Here is an 18778-nt window from a genome sequence, read left to right on the forward strand (position 1 = left end):
ACCATATTTATGTTGCAGCTCAGCCTGTCAGAGGAATGTACTTTGCCACTAGATTATCCAACCATGTCTAGACCTAGTTTTTATAAAAGAATTTGAAGCTCAGTTTTGGAAAATTATATATTTCGGGGCACAGTCACATTGTACATGTATTGTAATGCATTAAGTAATCTATTTTGGTGATAAATATTCTTTGCAGTAGGTAAGGTATGAAAGTTTGTGCTGAGATTTTTTTTATTCATTCATGGGATGTGGGTATCACTGGCTAGGCCAGCATTTTTATTACCCATCCCTAATTGCCCTTGAGAAGGTGGTGGTGAACTGCTTCTTGAACCGCTGCAGTCCATGTGGTGTAGGTACACCCATAGTGCTGTTAGGGAGGGAGTTCAGGATTTCGACTCAGCGACAGTGAAGGAACAGTGATATATTTCCAAGTCAGGATGGTTTGTGGCTTGGAGGGGAACTTGCAGGCGGTGGTGTTCCAATGCATCTGCCCCCTTATCCTTCTAGGAACTGGAGGTTATGGGTTTGGAAGATGCTGTTGAAGAACCCTTGATGAGTTGCTGTAGTGCATCTTGTAGATGGTACACACTGCTGCCACTGTGTGTCGGTGGTGGAGGGGTTGAATGTTTGTGATGTGGCGCCAATCAAACAGGCTGCTTTGTCTTTGACGGTGTCAAGCTTCTTGAGTGTTGTGGGAGCTGCCCTCACCCAGGCAAGTGGGGAGTATTCCATCACACTCCTGACTTGTGCCTTGTAGATGATGGACAGGCTTTGGGGAGTCAGGAGGTGAGTTACTCGTCGCAGGATCCCTAGCCTCTGACCTGCTCTTGTAGCCACGGTATTTATATGGCTCGTCCACTTCAGTTTCTGGTCAGTGGTAACCCCCAGGATGTTGATAGCCGTATAAGTAGGAAAGCTCCTTGAACGGACAATAAATTACTTATATTTTAAAACAAAAGTGCTTTACAGTGTCTTACAGGTTCTGTCTATGCGGAAGGCCCAGGCCAAGAGCATCATTGATGTTCTACGTGCAGTCAGCGAGTGCCTACAGTCACTGGGACAACCTCATCTCTTCCAGTTCTCCTGCATCCTCTTTTTGCAAGAAGTATTAGCTTGCCAGAAGGAATTGATTAGGTAAGAGATGAGACTTGACCTTGTGAACCTTAGTAACAGTATCCAATGATGACAAAGTGACCAAAAGCCTGACTTCTAATCAAGAAGTTGGGAAGTTTTTGTTGTGAGTCTGTCCATCTTGCTGGGTCCCATTGGATGACATGTTTAGCAACAAGTTATTTGTGATGTTTATCTGGAGTTTTTTTTTGCTGTGGAGGAAATGCAGGCTATGTGTGATTTACCTTGGAATTTTTATCAGAAACCCTACTACACCTTACATTCTCCTGGCCTTTTAGTTCAGTAAAGGAATTGTAAGATGATTAAAGGCATTTTTAGAGTAATGAAGAATAAAAACATTTCTTCAAGCAGGGGAATCCTGAACAAGGGGGCATAAATTTAAAATTAGAGCTAGACCATTTGGGAGTGATGTTATGAAGCACTTTGCCCAAAGGATAGTGGCAATCTGGAACACTCGCCCCCAATAGTATTGACAATTGAAAATTTTGAAACTGAAATTGATAGATTTTTGTTATCTAAGGGCATTAAGGGTTGTGGAATCAATGTCGGTAAATGAAATTGTATAGGTCAACTCTCATCTTATTGAATGAGAGATAAGGCTTAATGAGCTGAACATGAATCATAGAATGGTTATACACAGAAAGAGGTCAATCATGTTGGCTTTCTATGAGCAACTCTGCTAGTCCCACTGGCTTGTATATGTCCCCATAGTTCAGCAATTGTTTTCTCTTCATGTGCTTATCCAGCTCCCTTTTGAAAGCCACGATTGAATTTGCTTTCACCACGCTCTTAAGCAGCACATGCCAGGTCCAGAGCCCTTGTGATTTTGAATACCTCTATCAAATCTCCCCTTAATTTTCTCTTCTCCAAGGAGAATGGCCCCAGCTTCTCCAATGTTATCCTTGTAACTGAAGTGTCTCATCCTGGAACCATTATTGTTAATCTTTTCTGCATCTTCTATAAAGCCTTAAAGTCCTCCCTGAAGTGTGATGCCCAGAATTTGACATAATATTCCTGTTGAGGTTAAACCACTGTTTTATAAAGATTCATCAGAACTTCCTTGCTTTTTTTAATCTATACCTTTATAAAGCCCAGAACCCTGTATGCCTTGTTAACCACCTTCTTGACTTGCCACCTTCAAGGATTCGTACACGCATAACCCCAGGTCCCTCTGCTCCAGCTTCCCCTTTAGCATTATAACCACTAGACAATTCTTACATTGCTGTATCTGCTGGAGAAAAATGGAACCCTGAAGAAAATGTAAGAGAGTTATGACTGTCGAATCAGGTTTTAAAAAGTTCTTCCTTGATCACCTTGCTGAAGACTCTTTGAACCATGGCTGATTTTAAGCATCATGTAGCCCTGCGACACCATTGTTTCAAGGTCCTTCAAACCATTGACCTTTATGCCAGCTTGGTTGCCTTTCATTCCTGTTTACTGTCTAGGTTGCAGACTCCCATTAGCAAAGCCACATTAAGTCTTCTGTGCTACAATAAATAGTGCTTGTGGATCACTGCTCTACATCAGACATTGCCAATTTTAAATTTAACTAGAAATTACTTGTATTATCTTTGTAACTAACTTCCCCTGAGAAAGCTGAGGTGTTCTAGTTTACATGAGCAATTTGTTTTGTGTTCAAATATAGGATAACCAAGAAAAACATTGTTACCCCCTCTCATAGACTTCTCATCTGATTCAGTTACAAGATGCTGGCACCTTTCTTAAGTGCCTGCTTTTCACATGGGAGCCATGATAGTAAGCGTTGGCAGTCTACTCAACTGTGGGAATATAACAACCGAGACCAGTCCTGTCATCAGCTGGTGTACATGCTCAGATTTTCCAGGCAGCAGGGGTGGGTGAGTGTGGGGGAGCAGGAAACCTGACTGATTTTTCTCTTGCTACCTCCTCCAAGCTTAGGATTACCAAGGCCAGTAAGGACTTGTTCTCTCTACCCCGGTACGATTGGCTAACTGAGCACAGGCTGGAGATTGAATCTGCATCTTCTGATTTCTTTGGCCTACTTACATGATGCTTTCATTAACTCCAGCCAAAATAATTATACTGAGCATCTTACGTTGGAAGTGATCATTTTTTGTAGCACAGTCATCATGTAAATGCTTGAGACATCCATTGGTGCAGTTGCTGTTTTCTGATGGGTTCATTTTGTTTTGATTCAGAATGTTCCTGTAGTTTCTAAAAAAAAAGGGAATGTTACCAGTGTTTAAAAGTGGTAAAAGCTCTGGTGTCTCATGCAATTGGAAACCCAATTTTTGAGAGTGCCTGTGTCGGACATTGGCTACTAATGAAGTCAGCCTTTTCCACATGTTTTATTACAAGCATATGGTTAACAACCTAAATAAAACTTTCCGTACATCATTTCTCAGCCAGATGTGCATGGGTAACGTCCCACCCCTTCTCTTTTCTTACATTAACCTGATATTGCACACTATTGTGTGTTGGAAGTAATCAGTGTATTGTTTAAGTATAATAGAAATGACTTGGGTGAAAAGAAAAGAGATGGAAATTTCAAGTGCATTCTCTTTTGAAGATGGGGTAAAATGATTTTTGAGTTAGAATATCTTATTTATAAAATCACAAATTTTATGTCCAAATATGGAAATTTATTGGAGAATTTAGACTTGAAGTCCTGTGAAATGATAAAATTGAAAAAAAGATTGACAACACCATATTTAAATTATTTTGAATTGTTTGATTCTGAATTCCCATTATATAAAAAGGAAAAGAAATGACAGCAACATTGAACAAGATTAATGAATTCCTTATCACTGGATGTCTGAACATAGTGAATTACTGTTTGAAGTGTAGTCTCAGATGCTAACACTAAGACCCCACAACAGCATTGAGAAATATAACCATTTCGCGTGATGAGAGTTGAGAGTAATGTTGGCCTGGACACTGAGACACATCCATACAAATATTGCGAAGTGATCATATCCATCTGAAAGTGTGTCAGTTTAACATCTCGCCACCTACTGCATTGAAGATGTCAGCCAAGATTATATCCTGAAATCCTCAAGTGGGGTTTGAACTTGCAGCCTTGTAACTTGGGCAAGTGTGTTACCTACAGAGCCAGCCTAACACATCAGTGGTGAAACCTGAATTAACACAATATGATGGCAAAAGCTGATGAGTTAACCTCCACCTTCAGTACAGTCAGTTTAGCAACGCCTCCTAGTCACTTCCTAAAGTCATCACACTCGCTGGGCATAGAAAAATTATTTTAAAATCAACAGGAATAGAAAGGTCCAATTGTATTTTGAAGATGAGTATGAATGATCAGATGGCTTTTTTAAATGTAGGTATGAGATATTGTAAAACAGAAATTTAAAGTTGTACTTTCTGTTTTTCACACCGCTAGGATGAAATGCAATTTTAAAACTATATGTTTTTTCAAAGCCAATCTTTGCTGGATAAACTGCTTTATAGCTGTCTGGACACTGCTTGAAATTGCGTGGTCCTTATTAGGATCGATTTGAAGCTGCCCGAACGGTGTTGTCTGTGTATATAATGAATGTGATGCCACTTGCCTATTCTCCCAGTAGATGCGTGTATCTATAAATGGTGTATCTAGCAGTTTTGGAAAATGCAGAATTATACTGCCTGATCATAATAAACCTTAACCTGAGAAACCCAAGCTTTGTATTCCAACCGTGTATAAGAAACTCTGCTCTTTGCTTCCAACATCTAGAAAAATACTTGGGTTGGAGCAGTGGCTCTCAAACTTTCTCATCTGCAAACCACTTAGGCAGGGCAAAAGACCCTTCATCCACCTGCCGGTCCTACCCGACCTGCTTTTCACTCGACACCGCAAAAAAAAAAATCAGAATTAATGAGAAGAATGGCGCTTCTTTTGATAAAATAGCAATGAGTTGATGTCTGATTCTAAGCTGGACATCTTCAGCCTCATGTCAGGCTCCACATTCAGGCGGTTCCTCTCTGTTTTCAGCCCTACAGGTTTTGTATGTTTTAATAGTAACACCAATCTTAGTTCTAAAATTACATTGTTGCTTGTGCTTATGATGACTCGTGCTGTGCACTCTGGAGCCTCTCTGGCTGTTTGACATCATGCGAGTGGTGGGGATGAGGGTTCTGACCTGTCCTCTCGCATGACCTCGGCTGTGGCATTGTGCGTCATTGTGCATTTTGAACAGTCCCTGGGCCAAGGGAAGAACACACTTTGAGAACCACTGGGTTAGAGAACAAAGGTCATTTTTTTCCATTGTAAAAGAACATGATCAGTCTGCCGAAATACTTTTTAAGTTTTACATTTCAGTCTTTATCTCCAATTGCAATCACATTTAGTGTAAATTTGCAAAAAATCAAAACTGTTCCAGTTTTCTTCTCCTTGACCTTAAGCACAAAACTTGTTTTCTTCAAACTGCATTTGAAAAGAAGTGGTCAGGGAGTTGAGGATAATGAATGCTGTTTCCACTTTACACCCTCTGTAAAGTTAAGCTCACCAAAAACTCTGCTGCATAACTTGCATCAATTCCTTTCACCCACCACCTCTGTGCTTGCCGACCTAAATTGGCTCGCAGTTATGCAACATCTCCATTTTAAAAAATCTCATCTTTGTTTTCAAATCACTCCATAGCCTTGCCCTTCCCTATCTTCAGCCTCATAATTCTCTGAGACATCTGTGCTCCTCTAATTCTGGCCACTTGCAAGTACCCAATCTCTGTTGCTCCACTATTGGCGGCTGTCCTTCAGTTGCCAAGGGCTTAAGCTCTGGAATTCTGTTGCTAAATCTCTCTGCCCCTCTCTCCTTAAAGGTGCTGCTTAAAGCCTAACTCTTTGACCAAGCTTTTGGGCGCTTGCCCTAACATTTCCTTATGTGGCTTGTTAAATTTTATTTGTTAACTTCTATGAAGTGCTTTTGGGCATCTTACTATGTAAAAGGCACTATATAAATGCAAGATGATGTTCTACTTTTCACAAAGCTAACATAGGGTGGTGACAGGTTCTTTCTATTATTTTTGAGCAATGCTTTATCTGGTTACAGGTGATTGTATATCAGCTTTATTAGCGTATGTTATTTTATCCTATGACAACTGAAAACTCTTTCTAACCCTGGCTTTGTGTCCGCAGCTATCATCAGCAGTTGGAGGGCTGTGGAAAGGAGCGATGGAACGAGCTCCGACAGGCTTACTACAATCTTGTGTTGCTCCTGGTCAATGCTGTCTGTCAGTTTAATTCTGAGAAAGATTGGTAGGTACTCAAACCCACTCAGTACAGAACGTCAATCATTATTGCATTTATTTATTTCCCCATGTACTTTAGGGTAGGCCACTTGGCTCATGGGAGAACACCGGAGCAGAGACTTCAATTTCAGAGCTTTGTTCCGGGACTTTTCAGCACAATACTTCATTCTTTTACTTGCTGTCACTCTCCCATGATTTTCTATGTTGGGATTGGTTGTTGTTGCAGCTGTTGTTTTTGGATTTCTCATTGTCTTGGCTCAAAAGTTTTTCCATCTTTGCAGTTCTTTGGCTGCCGAGCCCCCAAATTTAGGATATGTACTGTATAAACATGGATGGTCAGTTCCTGGAATTTGACGTTTTGCAAACCCCTTTGTGAGGTTGTTCATCCATCTTTTTTGCTTTCTATCCAGACACAGTTTCAAAATGTTAACTACATCCAAATGTTGCATATCAAAGATATTTGACAGTAAGTATTTAACCATAGCTGCAAGACCTTCTCAATGAAGAGATTCCTAAACAATGTATTAGCTCAAGAGTACCACTATCAGATAGTCAGAATCTGAAAAAAATCATTTCACCATATTCCTCACCATTAAAATCCTTCAGAATCTTTCAAAGAAAAATCTTCCATTTTATGGTTTTAGCAGTACGCTATATCCAGATCTTAGAATTTGTGACTGTAACTGTCATAGTCTCATTTCAAGCTCTTCCGTGGAATTTACAGCACAGAAACAGGACATTGAGCCCAAATGGTCTCTACCAGTGTTTATGCTCCACATGGCTTTCCTCCTGTTTCATTTAACCCTATGTGCAACAATTTCTATTTATTTCTCCTTCATGTGCTTATCTAGCTTCTCCTTAAATGCGTCCATATTCACCTCAACTACTCCGTGTGGCAGCAAGTTCCAAATTCTGGATAAAGTGGTTCCACCTGAGTTCCATGTTCAGATTCATTAGTGACTATCTTACATTAGTGACTATCTTATATTGATGGCTACACCCCCACAAGTAGAAACATCTTTGCATCTAACCTATCAAATTCCTTCATAATTCATTCAGGTCACCCCTTAGCCCACTCTTTTCTGGAGAAAAGAACCCAGCCTATTCAACCTTTCGTGATAATTATAACCTCTCAGTTGTTCTCTTTTGAACATAGTGTTGGTTATTCTATATTAAATTTTCAGTTTCTAGATCTGTCTTGCTGAACTTCTTGAATGTACTCTCTGGTCCCTGAGGACAGTGATCATTTCAAAGCCAGATGGGCTGAAGGGGAGACAAGACCTCAGCAGGTTCAAACTCTGATAAGACAGAGTTTGCATCCTCCAGAGAGGGAGAGAGGGCAAAAATCCAGTCATAATAGGCTCTGTCCTGAAACAACTTGGGAGTTGCTCATTCTTCTAGAATGAGATTTGAAATCAGTGACGCTTTGAGGACCTTAACATGGTGGGAAGTTTGGAGAGAGAGCTCCTGCTCTCTGCCACAATGAATGCAAAATGTAGCATCTCTTGATTTACCATTCTGAAAGGAAGTATGGTATGTGATGCACCCCAGGTTCTAGGTATGTTGATGGTTGAAGACTGATATCTTGGTTGTTAGACCTGCTTGAGGTGCGCATCAGTTGACCAGTCAACTCTTCCTGTTAGCCTAAACACGCAGTCTTGTTGGGCAGTTCAACTCATAATGGAGCCAGCATTGCAAACGTTTTGGCTGTTATAAGAATCAGTCCACGAGGTGAAACTTCCCCACGCCAGAAGCAAATACTTTTGATGCGTAGGAAAAAGTTACATATTGTGGCTTAATCCTGAATTGATTATTCTGATTCTGGGCAAGAAACTCCTTAACACTACCATCGCATAATAGTCAAGCAGTCTTCACAATTTTAATTAGTTCTGGCAGCTGTTTTGCATGATTCTGTGGTTTATAAAGACGGCCTGCAAGATCTGGCATTTTGTTCAGCCGCCCCTCCCTGCCACTGGACTAGGCATCTTGAAGCTATTTTTTCTCTCCTCTTTCTTAACAATGCCCCACCCCCCACCTTCCCTCAGTGTTTACTTTAACTGGCAAATCCCCATCTCCCAATTCTGTTCTCCCAGCCAATTTGGATGGCTCAAGGAAACCTCTAATGCAAATCCCCCCTGGGCCTAGCCACGAACCGGCCATGAGGGAAATGTAGCGCCTTCCCTTCCACTTAAATGTACTTGTTATGTTTAGTATATGGGCTCAGTTACCAAAGATGTTGGCCTCATTCTCCATGATGCCACCTTGCCTGAAGCCCCTCAAAATCAGTTGAAGGGGAAGGTTTAATCCAATAAGGAGAGTGCAGCAGCTATTGTTCAGCTGCTAGATTTGCTGGAGCAGTGATCGCTTTCATTCTTTGAGTGTCGGTTCCTGACGGGGAAGTTTATCATTCTGTAGCAGCGGGAATGTTGGCTTCCTTGTGTGGGACAGTAATGTTTTGCTAGTCAGTGTTTTGAATTTAATCAATCTGGCCAGGGTTGGAGGTGGAGATGGTGAGGCAGCTGTGCAAAAAACTTCAATTTGAAGGCGCCTCTGTCGAGAGATGTGGAGGGTATCAAGTTGTCTTTTTGACCGTCCTCAGGTGTGGTGGTCATGAGTGTCATTTTAGTGGTGCCTTTCATAAACTTAATTTGTTTTAATATCTAATAGATATATTTAAAAAGGTAACTACCAATAACTCATTTCTGTAATAATTTCCATAGAGAAACATCCGACTCTTTACAAGGTAAAGGACACAAATAAAAAGGAAGAGAGAAGTTTGAGAAGGCGAGATAGCATAGCCAAAGGCGAGGGTTTTTGGAAGGCAGGGGAAGAGATGGCACTATGGGTATGCTGATGAAACAGTTTCAGAAGTGTGGCATAATGGCTAAAGGAGCAACCATGGAAGGAGGTGTGGTGAACATACGAAGATGATGAACAGGAAAAGACTAAATGGCTCATTGAGCTTGCCCCAGTGATGACTGTTACGTCATGACTAGACACTTACTACCTACCATGGCCATGCAATCTCCTGAAGCCTCTAAAAATCAGGGGGTTTTCATTTGGTAGGGGAATGCCAGTTGTTGGTGTTCACTCAGGAGTGTTGAGGCAGTGGCCGTCTTTCAGTGTTCGGGATTAGGTTGCTCGTGAGGAAGTTTATTATTTTGTTTCTGTGGGAATGTTGGCTTCATTGTGTGGATGACAGTGTTGGGAAGTTGTAGTCACAGCAGCTTACATTGTAAGCAGGACCTTATGGTTGGAACAGATCCGAAAGTTAGAGAGAGTAAAAGAATTAAGAGGATCTTGAAGTCAATTCTCGATGAAAAAGAATCACATGGAGCCCAGCTAGGACTAGATTAGTTAAAAAGATCACTGTTATCATGTGGTATCAACATTTATCTTGAAATACTCTTGGATTTACAAACCAGCTTGATGCAATTCTGAATCAGTTAACAGTGCCACTGGAGGCTTAACTACTCAAACCATCAGTATTGTCCAGTTGAATTCCCAATGGAGCAGAGATCTGCCACCAAAGATTCTGTTCCCTTATCCTCCAGAACTGCTTTCACCTGCAGTTTGAAGGTGTATTTCTGAAATAAAGAAAGCTCAATGATCCCTGATACTGAGGAGCAGCAAAAGATGCTTTCCCAGGCAAAAGATGCAAGTAGACTTCACCTATATGATGCAGAGAGTTTTCCTTAGGACGGGGAGAGATTTGTCCTGTATTCTGATAGTGAGCATGAGTATATAATGCTGAACATTTAGGGGAGGAAAGGCCCATCTTACTCAGATGCATCATTAGATAATGTGATTTCAGGGCAAAGGGAATTGTGCTCTCCCATGTGCTTAGGAATATATCTACAATGTATGCAATTGTGGAAAAATGTATTTCGCCAACTTGACAAGAGTAGCTGGTCAATTGTGTACTTTTTGCAAGAGCTAGAGGATCAGGGTGCTAGAAAAGGTTTCCAAATGTTCCCAAACCCCAGCAACAGATGAAAGGGACAGTAGGACTGATCGGTGTACATTGTTCAAGCTTTGGACTGCAGTCGACACCTGCCTCTTCTCTTGACCCTTCACTCATTAGCATCACCACCTGGAACATGTTCAGATACACTGACTGTGGGAATAGTGCTCATAATGAGGCTGAAGCATGGATAAGAGTATTACAAAGCATGACAGGAAGAAGTGGAGAGCATTAAAACTTACTTTCAATTTCCAATCTATACTTTTTAAAAAAAAAGATTTCCTGAGATTAAGCTAATAGTGGGTCACTTTTATTTCCTTTACATTTCTTGATTAGGTTGCTTGTTTACAATTGCCAGTTAGAGGTAACATTGGTGCAGATAATCTGTGTTGCTCTTCCTGCACCCTCTCCCCAGCCCCCATCTCCACTTGCTCCAGTAATTGGATAATGATTCTCATCCTAGTTAATATGCTGGTTTGCTACATGGCTTCCCAAATAGTTTAGTTTAGTATATTCAAAGAAAACGTTCTCCTTTCTTCATGTTGTCCTTTTGTTTTGTTTTAGGTCTCTGCTCCCAGCACTCTCCTGTGTTCAGACCTGTCTATTGCATCTGCTAGATATGGGCTGGGAACCACTGGACATGCCCTTCTTCAATGACATCAAGCTACCTGATCTCTTGCTGGCAATGTCACAAGAAAATATCAGTATCCACGACAGCGCTATACAGTGAGTACAACTGCAGCAATAAAAATGGTGCAGGGAGAATTCCGGTACTACAGCCTGGGTATAACTGGTGCTGTGTAAAGGTTGTCTTACTGCATATTTAAATTTGTTGCTAAAAATGTCTGTGCAATTACTGATTCCCAGAATATCTACTTAATATATATGGTGTGTGGAAGAGGACTTCATGTAAGACTGATATTTAAACAACTTAAAAAGATAAAATTGTGAACATGTCAAATTGTTTCTGAACAGTCTTTCCAACAGCAACTGATATGTATATTTGCCTATTAATCCCAAAAGGATATTCTGTGCCTTAGATTTTCTGTAAATGATGTAGAATTTGCCATCATTGGTTTTTGTGTTGGTACCCTGTTGCTCTTTCCACTAACCATTTTTCTGTTTCAAGTAAAATTATCCAAACTCCCAACAACAGCTGCTAATACTTGTCCCTGATATACGTCACTTTTAATATAAAGAAGCATCCTGAGGCACTATCGTAACTATATCATTGTCAAACAGGAGTTGGGACTGAGGATGTGGTTGAGTAGTCTGAAGGGGCCTTTGAAAGTAGGGAGCAATGTTGCCTGCAGGGAGGAGATTCCAGAATATGATGATTGAAATTTATAACACTGATTTGATGGGTTAGGAGAAGAGAATTTAAGGCCAGAGTTTAAAGATCAGGTTGTGATCCAGGAGACAGGGCTGGAGAAGATTCCAGAGGTGGAACAAGACAGACCCCGGAGATTTCTTTGGGCAAAGAAATTTGAATTCGGTGTACTCAGAGGGTGGGGAGTCCGTAAAGGCAGGTGAGGATGAGGTGATGAGTGAGTAGAATTTGTTATAGGGTAGGGAGATAGGTGAAGGGGATTTGGTACAGGATGGGGAGTGGGATTTGGTGTCTGGGATGATAGGGAATCTGGATTTGGTAAAGGATGAGGTGAAAGATGTAAAAACTTTGGCATAAAATGGGAGAGATTTAACATTAAGTGGGTTTGGAAGCTGCTGGAGTTAGAGTACTGGAGCTCAGGAAGCAGACCAGGATCTACACAGGAAGCTGAGGGAGGGAGTTGCTTTTAGCTCCTGAGATGAAGTGTAGAGTTCCAAACTATTGTTAAAACTTTTTAGGATTATATGTGATTGAAGTCTTGTATTTGTTCAGCCAGTGGAGTGAAGAAGATGAGATTGCAGATTATGAATGCAACAAAGAATGGATGGAGGAATGTCAAGATGGAATACAGCTTCGTGTCTGGTATGAAAGGATGTCTAGTGCTACTGCTGAGGAGAAGAGGAGAGTAAGTAGATGCTTTAAGTAGGATTAATTTACCCCCCACATTACCTGACATTTGTCATTGGCATGCAACACTTGAGAAAAAGAACTCAGGTTTGTGAAAATTCTCTAATGTTGGTTTGTATTTTTAGGAACATAGGAGCAGGAGTAGGCCATTCAGCCTGTCTATCCTGCTTTGCCATTCAATGCAATCATGGCTGATCACCCACTTGAATGCTTTTTCCCCCACACTATCCCCATATCCCCCTATGCCATTGGTATTTAGAAATCTGTCAATCTCTGCTTTAAACATAATCAATGACTGAGCTTCTACAGCTCCCTGGGGTAGAGAATTCCAATGGTTTACAACCCTCTGAGTAAAATACATTCTCCTCATCTCAGTTCTAAGTGGCTTCCCCCTTATTTTGAAATTGAGTTTTGCTGAAAAAAAGAGACAAGTTGAAGCTTTTCAGCTTGCACTCATCAGAACACTGAGCAAGAATATAAGAGGAAACAACAATTTATACTGAGAAGAAAGTGCTGATTGGTTGGCAAGTGGACTCTGGTAGAGGCATTGCCATGGAGAATGCACCAGTGATGGTGACTGACAGTTAACTGTCGAGCATTGTTTGAAATTTAAACCAGGCAGCTTGATCCTGATTGGGCAAGACATTGCCCTGAGGAATGAGTCAGTGAATGGCTGTCACATATTTAGCAGAAACAGGCATAATGGATGTACTTATTCTTTCTGTTTGCAAAGAACAGGGCCCTGTGTATTAATATATGCAGCTTCCAGTACATGCAAATGCACCACACTGCAAGCCCGACTGACATTTGTCAGAATAATTCTTAGCACACTTGAGGATTATTTAGCAAATGTTGTCCAATTGCAGAATCACATCTATTATTGGACACTGTTTTGAGTTTCACAAGCACGGGTACGGTCTGTACCTTGCCCGTTGGGAACAGTGGCTGGGACATGCTGTTTGATACGATCAACCAGTCTTTGGGACGTATGGCCTACATATCTAGCACCATATTGACACTGAAATTCCTATACCACATTACTTATTTGTGTGATAGGCAGCATGCCCTTTTGGCTTGACAGCAGCATCTGGTGGCGAATAACACTCGTGTTGTTACTGCATAGGAGCAGTGTGAAACAGCTAGCTTCACCTATTGCTCAAATGTTTGAGATACCTTGCCCTTCCAGTGTAATCTGAGATAGACTGGGCACTTTTCAGGGTCGAAAGTGATGGCCTTAGTCGCGTGAGTTTTCACTGTCGCATACGTTTCATTTGTTTTGACAAATTTGTTTTAATCTCTGTACAGGAGATAGTCTTCTGCATATACTTTTGTTTGCTTTATTAAAATATTGTGCAGAAGAGATGCATTTACTTTCTGCTGGCCACTAACTCAGTAGTGGCTTCCACTGTATCTGAAGGAACAACCTATGATGTTATTTAAATCTGGAACTTGTAATGACTGATTTGTTTGTGTTTTGTGACAGATGCACATGTTTGTTGCCCGTTACTGTGACCTGTTGAATGTAGAGATATCCTGTGACGGGTGTCATAAAATAGCCCCCTGGCATCGCTACCGGTGTCTTCAGTGTCCAGACATGGATCTCTGCAAAACGTGCTTCCTCGGTAAGAAATTGGTCTTGATGTGAAATGAAAATGACTTGACTTCTGTAGGCAGCCACTGAAGACTTTGGACAGGTGGAGTTGAGCATAAACACATTCCGGTTTGCCTTATTTGCCGTAAGCACAAGGGTTTAACAGCGATGGAAAAGTATTTTTAAAGAAAACGCAATTTGTTATGCACTATTTTAAAATCTAAGAAACACTCTTGGTTGCAGAGCAGCAGTTAGCACAGGAGATAGCACACTGACTTGAATCGGTGGAGGAGGAGACAGATGTGCTCTGGCTGTATAGCTCATCAGTTAGGCTGCATTTTGAGTATGTCAAAGAGTTCTGGTCGCCAATCCATGGAAGGAAATGCCAACACTGTGGATCTGGTTCAGAGGAGTGCCACAGGGACTGGTGCCTCTGTTCTAGGGACGGGGCTCTGAGGAAAGGAACATAACAGGAGAGTAGGACATTCAAGCTCATGAGCCTGCTCTCCCTTTAATCAGATCATGACTGATCTGTACCTCGACTCCTTTTTCCTAGCTTTCTTTGATCCATGTCCCTTGATTTCCTTACCCAACAAAAATCTATCAGTCTCAGTCTACCAACCTCTGCAGCCATTTTGGGGGAGAGAGTTTCAGATTTCCGCTACCCTTTATGTGAAAAAATGTTTCCTGATATCCCTCATGAATGGTTGACCCCAGCGTTAAGATTTTGCCCCCTTGTTTTGGATTATGACGGAAATAGTATCTCAGTGTTTACCTGATGAAATTATTTTAATATATTAATTGCCTTTATTAGATGATCATCAGCGTTCTAAACTCGAGAATCAGAGTTGTAGAATGATGCAGGCCGGGGATCTATTATGCCTGTGTCGGCTCTTTGTAAGAGCTATCTAGTTAATCCCACCATCTAATTAGCTATCTCATTAGTCCCCCTGCCCTGCTCTTTCCCTATAGCCCAGAAAATGTTTCCCTTTTAGTATTTACCCAGTTGTCCTTTGGAAGTTATTGAATATTCTTCCACCACCCTTACAAGTAGAACATTGCAGATCATAACTCGCTGCGTAAAGGTTTTATGTTCCCTCTGGTTCTTTCGCCAATTCTCTTCAATCTGTGTCATCCTGACTCTCCTGCCACTGGAAACTGTTTCTCCTTATTTACTCTTACTCCATCTAAATCCTTCATAATGTTGAACACTTCCATCAAATCTCCTTGTAACCTTCTCTGTTCTAAGGAAAGTAACACCAAGTTGTTCTAGTCTCTGCAAAACTGAAGTCTTTCACTTCTAGTTCCAATTTCTCTGAGGCACTGACATCCTTCCTGAAGTGTGCTGTTCAGAATTGGCCACAATACTTCAAATGAGGTCTAACCCGTGATTTATAAAAGTTTAGCATAACTTCTTTGCTTTTATATTATATGTGTCTTATTAAAACCAAGTATTCCATTGCTATTTTAGTAGCTTTCCCAGCTTGTCCTGCTACCTTGAAAGCTTTATGTGCATACACGCCCAGATCTCTCCATTCCTGCATATCTTTAAAATTGCACCATTGAGGTTATATTGCCTCTCTTCATTCTTCCTACAAAAATGAGTCACATCACATTTTTCTATGTTAAATTTCATCTGCCTCACATCTACCCATTTCACCAGTGTGTCTGTGTCCTCCTGAAGTCTGTTACCCTCCTCGCTCTTTGCTACATTTCTGAGTTTCATGTCAACTGCAAACATTGAAACTGTGCACTATGTACCTAAGTGCAGGAATTAACGTATAGCTAAAAAAGCAGAGGTCCCAACACTGACTTCTAGGCAACACCACTGCACACATCCCTCCAATCTGAAAAACACCTAGTCACATTTACTGTCTGCTTTCTGCCCTTTAGCCAATTTTGTATACAAGCAGCCACTGCCCCTTTAACCCAGTGGGTTTCAGTTTTTCTAATTAGACTATAATTTATCAAACCCTTTTGAAAGTCCACTTGCCCACTTCATTCTCCAGAGCTTGATCCAGCGTGTTTGTTTCCTCATTGGACTGTATGCATATGAATTAAGAAAGCTCTATTGTACACATTGCATGAAATTCCTCTGAAGAAGGATCGTACAGGCTTGAAACGTTAACTCAGTGTTTCTCTCTCCACAGACGCTGCTAGACCTGCTGAGTTTTTCTAGCATTTTCTGTTTTCGTTTCAGATTTCCAGCATCAGTATTTTGCTTTTATCATGAAATTCCTTCCCATCTTTGTCCTTTACACTGTTATTTTCCCAGTTTATATCTGGATAATTGAAGTCTCTCATTATCACTACTCTAAAGCTCTACATCTTTCTGTAATTTGCCTGAAAATTTGCTCCTCTATCTCATTCCCGCTGTTTGGTGGCCTCCTGCAGCATAATAGCTCCTCAGTTTTGCCTTTGAACCCTCACTGCATCATCCCTTTCTAGTGCTTTAACAACATCTTTAATCAATGCTGCCATATCCCTTTTTTCCCCCTTCGCTACCTTTCCTGAATACAATCTGGGTTTAAGCAGCCTGCACTCATAATTTAACCCATTATGTCCTGGTATCATTTTGGTGTATCTGTGCTGCATCCCCTCCATGTCCAATATATATTCTTCCTGAAATATGGTGCTCGGGATTGAAGGTTGTATTCAGATGGCCAAGGCACTGTACAACTGAAGAATAACTTCCACCTCTCTGTATTCTGGCTTCTTAAGATAACGATCAATATTCCATTTGTCTTTTTTGATTGTTTTTTTTGTACCTGCCCTACTTTTAGTGATTTAGTGATAATCACAGATACTTAGCATGCAGCTCCAGCATGTAATTAGGAAGGCAAATGGTTTGTTAACAAAAGGATTGAATTATAAGAGTAGCCTTACTATAGTTAAGCAGAGCATCGATGAGGCCATATCTGGAATACTGTGTGTAGCTTTGGACTTTTTATTCAAGGAAGGATTTAAATATGTCAGAAGCAGTATAGAGAAGGTTTACTAGACTACTACCAGGAATGGGCAGGTTATCTTATGGGGAAAGGTTGGACAGGTCAGGCTTGTATTCCTGGAGTTTAGAAGCGTAAGAGGCAACTTGATTGAAACATATAAGATCCTGAGGGGGTCTTGACAGGGTGGATGTGGAGAGGATGTTTCCTCTTGTGGGAGAATCTAGAACTAGAGAGTCACTTTACAAATAGGAGGTCGCTCATTTAAGACAGAGATAAGGGCAATATTTTTCTCTGAGAGTCATTAATCTTTAGAAATTCCTCAAAAGGCAGTGGAAGCAAAGTCTTTGAATATTTTTAAGGCAGAGGTAGATAAATTCTTGATAAGCAAGGAGGTGAAAGGTTATCGGGGTAGGCGGGAGGTTACAAACAGATCAGCCATGATCTTGTTGAATGATGGAGCAGGCTTGAGGGGCTGAGTGGCCTACTCCTGCTCCTATTTTTTATGTTCGTATGAAATGTATCATGCCCTTGAACTACTAACCATTGCTCATCACAACATTCGGTTTCTTAAAATGCTGTATTTAGTGAATATAATGTGAATGAGCTGGTGTTTATTTCAGGGCAACATTAACACTTGTTATGCAATATATTGAACGTAGTTTTGCTAGAAGTTTTCCTGCTGCAATCTAAAGTCTTAATTGTCAGGGTAATTGGTTGTTAGCAGCTTTAACCTCAGTGTAACAATGCTGAAGGCCAGTGGTCAATTGGATCACTTTATTTTTTTGATGGTGATTTTATTCTTCAGGTGGAGTGATGCCTGAACATCATGAAGATTATCACAAAATGGTGAACATGGAGTATGCTTGTGATCACTGTCAGGGGCTGATCATAGGCCGCAGGATCAACTGCAATGTATGTGATGACTTTGACCTCTGCTACGGATGCTATTCTGCAAAGAAGTACCCTGACAGGTAACCAAGGACAGAGATGTTTAACTTTTTAAAAATTCATTTACGGGATGTGGGTGTCGCTGGCTAGGCCAACATTTATTGCCCACCCCTAATTCCCCTTGAAAAGGTGGTGGTGAGCTACCTTCTTGAACCGTTGGAGTCCCTGTGGTGTAGGTACATCTACAGTGCTGTTGGGGAGGGAGTTCAGGATTTTGACCAAGCGACAGTGAAAGAGCTGCAATATAGTTCCTCAGATATGCTTCTCAGATACTGAAGCAGTCCATGTCCAAATGCAGCAAGACCTGGACAATATCCAGGCTTGGGCTGACAAGTGGCAAGTAACATTTGCGCCACACAAGTGTCGGGCAATGACCAACTCCAACAAGAGAGAATCCGACCATTGCCCCATGATGTTTAGTGGCGTTACCATCACTAATCCCCCACTATCAACATCCTGGGGGTTGCTATTGACCAGAAACTGAACTGGACTAGCCATGTAAATACTGTGGCTAGAAGAGCAGGTCAGAGGCTAGGAACCATGCGACAAGTAACCCACTTCCTGGCTCCTCAAAGCCTGTCCACCTGTCTACAAGGCACAAGTCAGGAGTGTGATGGAATACTCCCCACTTACCTGGATGAGTGCAGCTCCCACAACACTCAAGAAGCTTGACATTATCCAGGAGAAAGCAGCCCACTTGATTGACACCACATCCACAAACATTCACTCCCTCCACCACCGACGCACAGTAGCAGCAGTGTGTACCATCTACAAGATGCACTGCAGGAATTCACCAAGGCTCCTTCAACAGTACCTTCCAAACCCATGACCACTACCATCCAGAAGTACAAGGGCAGCAGATAGATGGGAACACCACCACCTGGAAGTTCCCCTCCAAGTCACTCACCATCCTGCCTTGGAAATATATCGCCATTCGTTCACTGTTGCTGGGTCAAA

At 41.3% G+C, this 18778-nt stretch overlaps 1 protein-coding gene across 5 annotated transcripts in view; it reads left to right on the forward strand.

The window, feature by feature from the left end:
* The window catches only part of zzef1 (zinc finger, ZZ-type with EF hand domain 1), a 283385-nt gene that overhangs the window by 146229 nt on the left and 118378 nt on the right, over positions 1-18778 (forward strand). For all 5 annotated transcript variants that reach the window (XM_078548719.1, XM_078548721.1, XM_078548723.1 and 2 more), the window contains exons 30-35: positions 970-1134; positions 6241-6360; positions 10882-11043; positions 12200-12332; positions 13818-13956; positions 17679-17844. In XM_078548719.1, coding sequence (XP_078404845.1) covers positions 970-1134; positions 6241-6360; positions 10882-11043; positions 12200-12332; positions 13818-13956; positions 17679-17844 — 885 coding nt within the window. The remainder of the gene's footprint in view (positions 1-969; positions 1135-6240; positions 6361-10881; positions 11044-12199; positions 12333-13817; positions 13957-17678; positions 17845-18778) is intronic.

This window comes from Cetorhinus maximus, chromosome 9 (assembly GCF_964194155.1).
Source record: "Cetorhinus maximus chromosome 9, sCetMax3.hap1.1, whole genome shotgun sequence".
NCBI lineage: Eukaryota > Metazoa > Chordata > Chondrichthyes > Lamniformes > Cetorhinidae > Cetorhinus > Cetorhinus maximus.